Source organism: Pogona vitticeps, chromosome 1, assembly GCF_051106095.1.
Source record: "Pogona vitticeps strain Pit_001003342236 chromosome 1, PviZW2.1, whole genome shotgun sequence".
In the NCBI taxonomy this organism is placed as follows: domain Eukaryota; kingdom Metazoa; phylum Chordata; class Lepidosauria; order Squamata; family Agamidae; genus Pogona; species Pogona vitticeps.
Window position 1 is genome coordinate 13,654,273 of NC_135783.1, and position 11,967 is coordinate 13,666,239.

General features: G+C 41.7%; 1 protein-coding gene across 1 annotated transcript; it reads left to right on the plus strand.

The window, feature by feature from the left end:
- The first annotated feature begins 325 nt into the window (after window positions 1–325).
- On the plus strand, window positions 326–9,254 carry LOC140706552 (uncharacterized). The gene is made up of 5 exons (XM_078382527.1): window positions 326–852; window positions 986–1,037; window positions 1,378–1,428; window positions 1,837–1,974; window positions 2,210–9,254. Exons 1-5 carry the CDS (start codon window positions 844–846, stop codon window positions 6,835–6,837), a joined length of 4,878 nt encoding a protein of 1,625 aa, XP_078238653.1. The 5' UTR covers window positions 326–843; the 3' UTR covers window positions 6,838–9,254.
- The last annotated feature ends 2,713 nt before the right edge of the window (window positions 9,255–11,967 follow it).

Consider the following 11,967-nt stretch of genomic DNA (forward strand, 5'->3'; position numbering starts at 1 on the left):
GCAGCAATAAAACTATAAGGAATGCAGCTTTCTGCATCTATACCCTATACAATGTGAAATTTTACTCAAATTAAAGGAATCTTTTCATTCTCTCAATTTTACCAAATATAAAATGCTATGATTATAAATTGTTTCTGTGTGATACAATGCAGCAATAAAACTATAAGGAATGCAGCTTTCTGCATCTATACCCTATACAATGTGAAATTTTACTCAAATTAAAGGAATCTTTTCATTATCCAGTTTTACCAAATATAAAAGGCTATGATTATAAATTGTTTCTGTGTGATACAATGCAGCAATAAAACTATAAGGAATGCAGCTTTCTGTATCTATACCCTATACAATGTGAAATTTTACTCAAATTAAAGGAATCTTTTCATTCTCATGCTAGTGCAATGTGTCATTCTCATGCTGTGGGAGAGCCGCCCCCTCCCTATCTTGGGAAAATATGTCTGATAGGACCAGATCTGCAGATGGCGTATACATTGTGAAATTTACACAATCTTATTAAAATAGGGCCAGATCTGCTGATACCCTATGCATTTTGAAATGTACACAAGTTAACTGAAATTTTTTATTATCATGGATAAGCCATAAGAGATACACAAGAGATGTTTATCTTAGTGAGAGAGCAGCAATCCCTTATTTGCTAAACCTAGGGTCAGCTCTGCAATATCAATCAAGCAATAAGAGATAAAGGTTTGACATCTGGAAATATGTGTGGCCTCTTTTGCTTCCCATGGAAAATTGTATAAAAAGGGAAACCTTCCCTTGGGGTAGCATGGAGTTCCTTTTCTGCTATCAAACTGATGAGAAAGGGTCTTTCTGGGGGCTGAGAAAATGTCTCATGTAAGTATTGATTGTAATTATGCCTTGTTCAGAACTGACCTGCTGTTCCTATAGGATCTTCCCAACTGTACTTTTTTAATGTTTGGATAAATTGCTAAATGCCTGATGATCCTTAATCTCTCTACCCCTTTAGAAAGCTGTAACAAAAGTTCTGATCCATAAAATCTCAAATTCTGAGCAAAAAGGTAAGCAAATGCCTGTTTTAAAGGTTGTATATGCTATGTGAAAATTTAGATAAATAATGTCGCTCTGTGTTCTTTAAAATAAAGCAAAGCAAATGCATGTTTTAAAGGTTGTATATGCTATGTGAAAAATTAGATAAATAATGTAGCTCTGCTCTTTAATTAATGGGGGAAATGTAAATATGTCAAAAAAAGAGGAAGGGATACTGTTATGTTCAGATCAATCCACATACATAAGCCCAATATGCTCCCCTTGTAGACAGCCAACCCTTAGAAAAACCTATGGTTTAAATATCACAATGTGCTGGACAGCCATGCCCTAACATGTTCATTTTCTTGACAGGTTCACATAGCAATGTGGCTGCGTCCTGTTCCATTTCCTCAGAGTCCCTGGGTGAGTGATTTTAAATTTCTACCATAAGGTATAACATTTTGTTAGGGTGGTACACATAGATTTAATGCACCCATGGTCGCTTAAAGCAGCTGGTGTTCAGCTTTTAAAATGCTGTACCTGAATTGTGCTTTTATAGAGGGTTCTTTGGTCACTTTTAAAAGTCAACTAAAAGCATGGCTATATTCAGGCATCCCCAACAGCTAACATTTGATTTTCTTTTGTTCTCCTTTATTTATTTTTGTTTTATTTTTGTATTGTGTGTGTTATAATTATGATTTATGTAAATCTATGTATTATTTTATTGTTTGTATTCACTGGAAGCCGCCTAGAGTGGCCTTTTAGGCCAGATGGGATGGGGTATAAATCAAATAAAGTAAAGCAAATGGGAAATATAATATCCTTTTACAGAAAAAATCTTTGAAGAAGATTTTGTTGAGCCAAGGAAGACACCATCCCCCAAGAGTCATAAAGCAATTCCCGAAAGATCAAATGCTGTTAGGACTCAATCCCGCACCCACACCTCTAAAAGACAGAGAAATGACGATGGTATGTTCTAACACTTTTATGTCAGGATTGTTATGTGATATATGTTTGCAGGTGTGACATTTTAATGTGTGTGTGTGTGTGTGTGTGTGTGTGTGTGTGTGTGTGTGTGTGTGTGTGTGTGTGTGTGTGTGTGTGTGAGAGAGAGAGAGAGAGAGAGAGAGAGAGAGAGAGAGAGAGAGAGAGAGAGAGAATAGCACTGAGACATGCCTTACACAGTTATTGTTTTTTGTTTTAGATGAGCTTATGGAAGTTGGTCACAAAAGAACCAAGTATGACGATGTGGCAAGCAGCAACACCCCAGTGAGGCCTCACAATGCAAAGCAAGGGTCAGCTGAAAAGTCTGGAAGGCCAGGGATTGACGCACCTATTGGACTGCTTAATGTAAATACAGGGGGTTCTGTTTTTTGTTTTAAAAAAATTGCCATGATGATGAGGGTGCTCAAAATGGTTAAAGAGTGGGAAAACATTATGACCCAGCTGATGCTAACTTTGCCTGATGCGGGAATGTTTTCTGATATGATTAAAGAAGTGGACCATTTATCTTGTGTAGAGATTCCTCAAACCCAAATAGGATGGGGATATCCTGACTTACAACAGCCACCAAAAAGAGGGCGTATGAAAAGGGAAATACCACACCAAAAGTTTGGAAAAAGAAAAAAGAAGAAGAAAAAACAAATTACAGGAAAACTGTACTGGCACAAAAGAGCTATGAAATTGTTAGCCAGGTCTAAAAAACTGCTTTCATGTAGGAAAAGGCGTACTGCCCCTCAGCCTTCTAGCCCCACACAAGAGACCCATAGTACTCAAGGTGTAAAGGGTCCTGGTCTTGATGACCAAAGGTCTCAAGAACCGTCACAGGGCTCACAAGCTCTGAATCCTGAAAATAGTTCAAGGTCTGATACGGAACACCCACAGGTGTATGCAGAAGTTATAAACAGGTGGGAATGGGAACATGGGCGATTCAGAGCACAACATATTGCGCAGGAATTCAGATTTGTTAATTTAGAGCATATAGAGTCCTATACACAAGCGATAGCTGCTTTGCACAATGCAATTCAGCAAGTCCTTGATGATGTTAATCAAAGACTCGAGATGGGGGATTTTGTGCAGCTGAGATTTGAGGGCGGGAATATGAGGGACCCTTTGTTTTCAGTGAAGAAGGTTAAAGGGAATCTTGATGCAGAGGAATTCCTCTCTAATCTGGCCAATCTTTTACAGAGTAACATGGAGCTGTGTCTTGAAGGCACATTGCGTCTGATTGTAACCATTGTAAAACCTCCCCGTGGGGGCAGAGGCCGTTCAAGAGCCTTGCGCTCTATACCACATAGTGAAATCATAAATAAGAAAAGGAAACATCTAATAGATTTTAGCGATGTGAACAATAAATTGTGCTTTGGGGTTGGTCTGTTAGCCGTGATGGCTGAAAAGGTTCCAACAGATGCTGAATTGACAAAATCAGCCCTAGAGTTGTATCGGGCTGTCGGATGGCCTGTAGACAAAGAGGTCTCTCTAGCAGACATTCCTCTTTTTGAGAATCATTTAAAGGTAAATATACAAGTAGCCCACTATGGGGACAAAGGCTGGGGTTTATTTAAAACACAAGAACTCCGGTATCCACAAACATATACAGTATTTCTCCACGATGATCATTACTATGGAGTGCTCAATGTAAAAGCCCTTTTTGGGGCTAAAAATTACTGCCTGTTTTGCCACAAATTGTACAGTCACATTCACGATTGTTTATTTTCCTGCAGGCTCTGTTTAAGAAAGGATTGTTCTTCTAAAATAGATAGAATGGACAGGTGCACACATTGCCAAATGGTCTGCAGATCAAAAGAGTGTTTAACATTACATACAAAATTGGCAACAGAGAAAAAGGTCCCCTGCAAGTTCAGGAAATTTTGTGAAGAATGCAAACATTATCAAAATGCAGATCATTTCACCAAGCGCTGTAGGGGTCTGCGCTGTAATGTCTGTTGGGGGCGTATGAAACAAGATGAACAGCATCTCTGTTTCATGCAACCACTTCAAGAGCCAAAAATCTCAACCCAATATATATTTTATGACATAGAAACTCATCAATCCACTGGAATACATGTTCCCAATTACTGTTTTGCAAAAGCGTTTGCTGGGGAAACCGTAGACTGTTTTAAAGAAGGGAATTCTGTGGTAACTGGGGCTGCTGGGGATGTACAGACTTCTAGGGATCAGGATTCTGATGGTGAGGAGGGAGAGGCTTATGATAGTGGTTCAGACTGTGAGGGTGAGGCTACGGCCTCTGATGAGGCGGAGGGTGACACTGAAGATATTGAGGGGCCACATAATGTTTCAGATTGTAAGGGCGATGCTTCAGACTCTGATGAGGTGGAGAAGGGATCTGGACGCAGCAAGAAAAAGACTGTGAAAAAAAAGGGTTGGCCTTATGGGAAAACCTGGGAGTTTAAAGGGGAGTCTTGCATAGTGGAGTTCATTCGGACTTTCACAAAAGGGAGGCTTTTCGGGGGCACTACGTTTATAGCCCATAATTCAAAAGGTTATGATGGCTATTTCATCCTCCAACAGTTGGTCAAAGAAAAATTGGAGGTAGAGCTTGTTGCTCAAGGGGGCAAACTTATATCTATAACAGTAAAGGATCTAGGTATAAAATTCGTGGATTCTCTCAGTCATCTGCCCATGGCACTCTCAAAACTACCCAAATGTCTAGGGTTTGAGCAGGAGTCTAAGGGATATTTCCCTCATTATTTCAATACCCCTGAAAATAGCCAGTACGAGGGCCCCATGCCACCCCCCGAAGATTATGGAGTGCAATACATGATGCCTTCTGAACAAAAGGCTTTCTTACAATGGTATGCTGAGAATCAGACAAAAATCTTTAACCTGCAGCGTGAATTGGCGCTCTATTGCCAACAGGATGTTAACATCTTGGTACAGGCCTGCACAATGTACCGTCACGAAATCATGACCCTGACAAAGCTTAAGAAAAAGCGCAATGGTGAATACGATTGGTTTGCCATAGATCCCCTTCAGTACCCCACCCTGGCTAGTGTGTGTCTTGCCATGTACAAATTTAATTTTCTGGAGAAAAATAAAATAGCTATTCCTCAGCCAGACAACTATCATAATCAGTGCAAAAGATTTTCATCCTCATCAATCCAATGGTTGTCTTATATTGCACATAAAGAAAAAATCAGGATTCAGCATGCCTTGAATGGAAGAGAGTTTCAGATAGATAAGTACTATGTGGATGGATACACGGTTGTGAATGGTCAGGGGGTTTGCTTGGAATTCTTGGGCTGTTTTTTCCATGGCTGTATCCTTTGTTATCATTCAGAGGAATGGAATCCTCTGGTTGGAAAAACATATGGGGCTCTTTACAATGCTACACAGGAAAGGGCGGCAATCCTGAAAAGAAAGGGTTTTGGGGTCAGATCAATTTGGGAACATGAATGGAGAGCTATGCTAAAAACAGATGAAGAGCTCAAAGAATTTCTTGTCTCAGCTAACTTTCCAGAGCCCTTAGAACCTAGGGATGCTCTCTTTGGAGGTCGTACAAATGCTGTCTGTTTGTACTACAAGCCTAAGTGTGGAGAGCAGATTCGTTACTATGATTTTACCAGCCTTTACCCCTATGTCAACAAAACTAAAGAGTATCCCCTGGGACACCCCAAAATCATTTATGAGAACTTTAAACCTGTGTCTGAATACTTTGGCCTCGTAAAGGCTAAGGTCTATCCTCCAAGAGGCCTCTTTTTCCCAGTGTTACCCTCCAGGGTCGATGGCAAACTCGTGTTTGCGCTATGTGCCACTTGTGCAAAAGCCCATCAGATAGACCCGTGTCAGCATTCTGATGATGAGAGAGCATTGCGGGGTACCTGGTGTACTATTGAACTGAATGCTGCCGTAGAGAAGGGGTACCAGGTTGTGAAACTCTATGAAGTATGGCATTTTGAAGACCGTTCAACAGACCTATTTTCTGAATACATGAAGTTACACCTTCGCCATAAACAGGAAGCCTCAGGCTTTCCCGAGTGGTGTGTCACTGAGTCTGATAAAAATAAATATATCAGTGATTATAGCATCAAAGAGGGAGTGGAGTTACGGAAAGATAAGATTGCTGTAAATCCAGCAAAGAGACAGATTGCCAAATTGTTTTTAAACTCTCTATGGGGTAAATTTGGTCAGAGGACAAACCTGACTAACACACAGGTGGTGAGAGATCCTGATGAATTTTTCAATATCCTATTTTCAGAGGCTTACAATGTGTCAATGTTTGAATTTCTTGAGGATGGTGCGGTTTGTTTATCCTGGAAACATGCTGCAGACAGAATAACCACCAGGGGTAGAAAAAATGTATTCATAGCCTGCTTTACCACAGCTTATGCACGCCTGGAGCTTTACAAGCTGCTGGACAAACTGCAGGATAGGGTTCTCTATCATGATACAGATTCTGTCATTTTTGTGCATCGGGAGGGGGAATGGAACCCTCCCTTAGGGGATTATTTGGGAGATCTCACGAGTGAAGTCCCGGTCGGATTGCATATCACTGAGTATGTTTCATCTGGCCCTAAATCATACGGGTATAAGCTTTCGAATAACAAAGCATGTCTGAAGGTCAAAGGGATTACACTGAATGTTGCTAACTGTGAAAAAATTAATTTTGATAGTCTCAAGGATCTGGTTTTTTCTCATGTTTCAGACAAGCAAGACTCCAAACCTCGTGAAATAGTTGTACAACAACCAGGGATTGTTAGGGATAAACGCCAGTGGCTGATCCACACAAAACAGTTAAGAAAAACACAGAAAGTGGTTTATGACAAAAGAGTAATTACGGAAGGTTTTAATACACTCCCTTATGGCTACTGAAGTGAATGTGCGATGGGTCCATCCTTTTTCAGCTATCCTAGCAGGTCCGAGTGGCTGTGGAAAAACTTTTTTTATAAAAAATATGTTGGACAATGCTCGCAGTTTATTTTCTGACATGCCTGAAAATATTATTTGGTGTTATGGCTGTTGGCAACCTGTATATAAAAATCTTCTCTGTAAATATCCCTGTATTCATTTTGTAGAAGGTTTGCCGGAGAGATTTGATGATGATGATCTGTTACCCACCACTAAAATAAACTTCTTGATTTTAGACGACTTGATGCTGTGTGCCTCTGATAATAAGGAAGTGGAAAAGTTATTTACACAACATGTGCACCACAGGAACGTGAGTGTTTTTTTTATTACTCAGAATGTTTTCTGCAAGGGTAAAAGCACCCGCAGCATTAGTTTAAACGCAAAATACATGGTACTGTTTAAAAATCCCAGGGATAAACAGCAAATTGCCACACTAGCCCGTCAGATGTACCCACGAAATACACGTTTCTTCATGGAGGCTTTTGCCGATGCTACAAGAGCCCCCCACGGCTATCTGCTGGTAGATTTAAGCACCAACACTCCTGAATCTTACAAACTGAGAACAGGCCTTTTCCCGCCTGACTGGCCTACGGTATATACAATGAAGAAGGGTGCTTCAGGCAACAAAAGTCGTTCGTTTTGAGGCCTTTTTCTTTATTGGGCAAGACTCCTCTGCAAGGCAACATGTCTGAACGTATAAGGCGAAACCTTCCGCTTTTAAAACTCCTTATTAAGGCACCCCTGCGCCAGAGAAAAGCCATTTTATGTGCTGCTTCGGATGATCTGATCACCGCCATTTCAGAAATTGCTCTGAACACTTTAAAAGGCAACATCGCTCTAGCCCCCAAACAGGTATGTGTTTTAAAGAAAAAACGGACTCTGATTAAAACATTGAGTAACAAACGGGTCTCACTGCAGCGGAAGAAGCAACTGGTTAAGCAGTCTGGAGGTTTCCTGGGGCCCTTATTGAGCTTTGCCGTCCCTCTAATAACTAGTCTTTTAACTAATAAGTAATGGAATATGCCGAAAAGATGTATTTGGTCCCCAGTGCTCAGCTACAAGAGCTGAGGGGTGTACCAGAAAACATCAGGACCACAACGGTCAGACGCCTGGATTCTGAGATGAGAGAAATTCTCTTAAGGTCAGACTTGCCGGAGTATGAAAAAGCCAAGCTTTACAACAGCGTTCTTCAGAGATTTTTAGCACTGACAAAACAAGAGGATTTGGAAAAGACGCTGCCTCCTCCCCCACAACAACCTGCATCTCCCCCTTCTCCTCCTCCTCAAGCGCCCAGCATTGATGACCGATCCACAGTTATTCAAGAGGTGTTAGACAGCATCCCCAAACGGTACAAGAAAAATGCAGAGATCTTGCTAAGTAAGTTAAGGCAACATCAGGATATCTCTTCGTGGGATGACAAAGGGACATTCCTGTATCGGGGAGAGTTCTTACCTGGCTCTAATATTTTGGACCTGGTCAGAGGAATCACCCAATCTACGACTATTTCTGATAAGAGAAAACCAAAAGGCTGGGATGTTTTTCTTAAAGCTATGGCCGAGCTAAATATACCCACATCTATTGCAGGGAATTCTGCCATTAGAGAACAATTAGATGCTTTGAAAACTGTTCCCCCTCTGTCTCCCCCTCTAAATGCACCGGTGGCCCGACCCAAGCGACAATTCAAGAGACCAGAATGGCTGTATGTGAAGGAGCTTCCAACAACCCCTGTGAGGCCTGTAGTCAAGAAGCCCGAATGGCTCACTTTCTAAAATACATCAATAAACACTAACACAGATAAAAGATTTAACTTGTGTCTTTTATTTTATTTATGCACAGCTTACATTTTATGTTTTACACTGGGGTCCACAGGCTTGAACATAGTGAAATGGATGGTAGGATTGGGGCTTTCTTTGAATTTTTCTGTTCTTGACAAACTCTACAACCATGCGATCATTTTTGGCAGTATCTTCTGAGTACAACTTTAAAATCTGGTCAAACGACAGGCCTTTTGTTCTGTTCTGTAAAAAGAACACACAGTGATAGCCGCAGGTCGCTGATGAAGGGTGTTGTAGTTGTTTCTGCTGGAATATTATTTCTCTGCCCTGGCGCCATAAAAAGGCTGTAATTGTTTCAGGGATCCGTGGGTTGTCTGGGTCTACACCGTATGAGTCAAAAAACTCCCCAGGGCCGTTAGTTGGTAAATAGACGGCCAACCAGTGTTCCCCAGGCATTGTGTGGGGATGGGTGTTCACCACTATCCCAGTAGGTCTTCTGGTAATAAGTTTCCTTGGTAACAGGTCACACGGGTATACATCTAGAAAGGCCTTATCTCTTTGTAATACACTTAATAGCTGCATCGTATTCATCTTCACATGTAATCAAAGAGGACGTTTCTGCTATGATTGATTTCAATCACATTGTCAAATACCCCATATAAGATCATGTTCACAGTTGTAGGCAGGTGCTGAGCAAAACGGATCTCTGCTCTAAGGTTTCCAGTCTTGATCAGAGAATAATGTTCTGAGCAACCATGATCCGGTGACAGGTCAAAGGCATACATGGTGTATCCGTGACCAAATTCGGCACGGTTAATAAAAATGTCTTGATCCTTCATGGCTTTCCCTGAGGCTTGTACCAGCTGCATGTACTCTCTCACCCATAGGCCGTTTGCATAATCAGGCTGTAGGGGCTTTGATGGAACTTGGATCCCATCAACGTACAAGGCTATAAAATTAACATTGAAATGTTGGAAATTGAAAGGATTTTTGTCGTAGGCCCCGCTGAAAGCCTCATTGTCAACAAAAGTTATGACAAGATGTTTAGGCAACTGTCCCAGAAAAAGGTTTTCTTGATTGCACACAAGGCTTCCTGCCGGTATACTGAACACTTTCATTCCCACACGTTCAACAGGGTATTTTGCATTAGAGGTCAGAAGGGCTTCTGCGTGTCCTATGCGAACTCCCGGGGACACTTTCACCCTTTTGACAAACAGAGAGGCACTTAAAATATCCACTTTGTAACTCTCTGCGGCATCACCACTCATCAGGCAGAATATATCCTTGCTACGGGTAAGTTTGATTTTCACATCTACACCGTTCAGTAACATTTTCTCCTGAAAAAATAACTCATTATGCAATGGACCCATCAGATCCCATTTCTTGCTGGTCCCGGTGTGTTGTGCTCTCATTCTAAAACCCCAGTTTCCGGTGCCTGCTGCTATGGTGGTTTGTTCCATGGTTAAATAACCATCTCTATAAAAGCCACCCGGTCCAAATTGAGTGCTCAAGGTGTCAGAGCCATAGTTCAAGATCAGCTCTATCATGGCTCTATAGGGGTAGCAATTATTACTCTGGCTGATGAGCCGGTCTCCAAGGGTGACGTCCAGTTGACTAAAGAGCGAAGCAATAGGGTAATTTACCAAGGCCACTTTAGCATCAGCAGCGATGTTTGTCCCATCTGCTTTTGTGATCTTACACACCACATAGAGCAAGGTATTGTTTAAATCAACATAATCTTCACTATTGCCGGTTATATAAAATTCGAGTGGGGCATTGGGTGTTAGGGCCGCCAATGGTGGTATCTCAATATACATACTGCTTTCCACGCTGGTTTGTGTCGGTGACAATTGAAAAATATCCAGTTCAGATTTGGTACATTCTTCAGAGGCTCCGTGAATGAAGGCCATTTTAAAAGATGTCTCCCTTGACCCGCTTCAGGCCCTTTGTCTTCCTATTTGTTTGCTTCTTCCTAGTCCAAAGCTTCTGATGTTTTTTAGGAGTCGCTCCTGTGTTTAACCGTTTAGGAGGCCCTGAGCGTTGATGAGAGGCTTTTCGTTTAACTCCACCCCTTCTTTTCATGTACATGAGTCCTGATCCTTCTTGGGGTTTCATTTTTTTCATAACATGGCCCACAACATCTCCAGCGATGTTATGAGCCGCTGTCCTGATATGTGGCTTAATAAACTCAAAACCTCTCTTCAAGAGGGGGACGGCCTTTCGGAACAGACCACGAAAAATGCCTCCCAGCCCTGCCCCATACATGTTTACAGCACCGTGAAATCCAGGGAGGCCACGACCTGCCTGTGCATTATAGTATGTCCTGTAAACATTGACATCTCCGTAGTCTTTTAACACAACCATTTTAATCTTCTTTCTCCTCCTACACACAACCTTTTCTGGGGCGAATATGCAACCTCACAACTACTTTCCCCAAAGTAAATGGCACATTTTGGTTCTGATCAGTCTTTATTTCAATGGTTATCGTGTTGATGTGATTCTTACTCATCAATACATAATGCGGCTTGTCATAGGTAATTGTAACACATTCGTAGGTTTCTCCCCTGACAGGGATACAGCGTAACAGAGGTACTGAATGGTCTCCCACGATTTGGTGCTCTATGATATCCGTATAAACGTACAAAGAGCTGAAACCTCCGTTAAGGTCTGCAGCATGTGGTATTGTTCTGACAGATTCATCCGGAGGGACCCCCAAAATGGGGGCTAACTCAACACCAGCTGAAAAAAAGTAACTTTCAGGACCTGTGAATCTAACTTTTCCCATGACTGGGTCATAGGTCAGCCATGCCTCTTGCAGATCTATAGCTTGTTTTATAGTATCATTCATGTTATTCAGAAGATCAGGAATGTCTTTGTAATAGCCCCTGTGTAACTGAAAATCCCATTTATTCGTACCCTCAGAAATGGAAAATGGAGCATTTTTAAGTATTGTGTACCAGCTTCGAGGATACTGTATCTCTGCCAGACCGACTTCCCAAACTCCATTCAAATCTAAAGGCCTGGGTAACATTGTTGTAAAGCTGGCACTTGTATTTTGAGGAAAGACTTTCTTACAGGCGTTGCTGGGAAGTGTGATGTAAAAGCCATGATCGCCCATTTTGCTTCTCTATATGACCTCAGAAACTTCAGAGGCAGACACCCAGCTGTTGAACTTGCTAGGCCAACCGAACCATTTCACTAAGTGAAGCCTTCTTCTGCCCCTGCCTTTTGTGTCCAAAATCTTTTCAATTTTGTACACTCTGTCCTCCCGGGCATTGATCTTCTGTAGTTCTTCAGGATAGAAAGTCCCGACTATGCT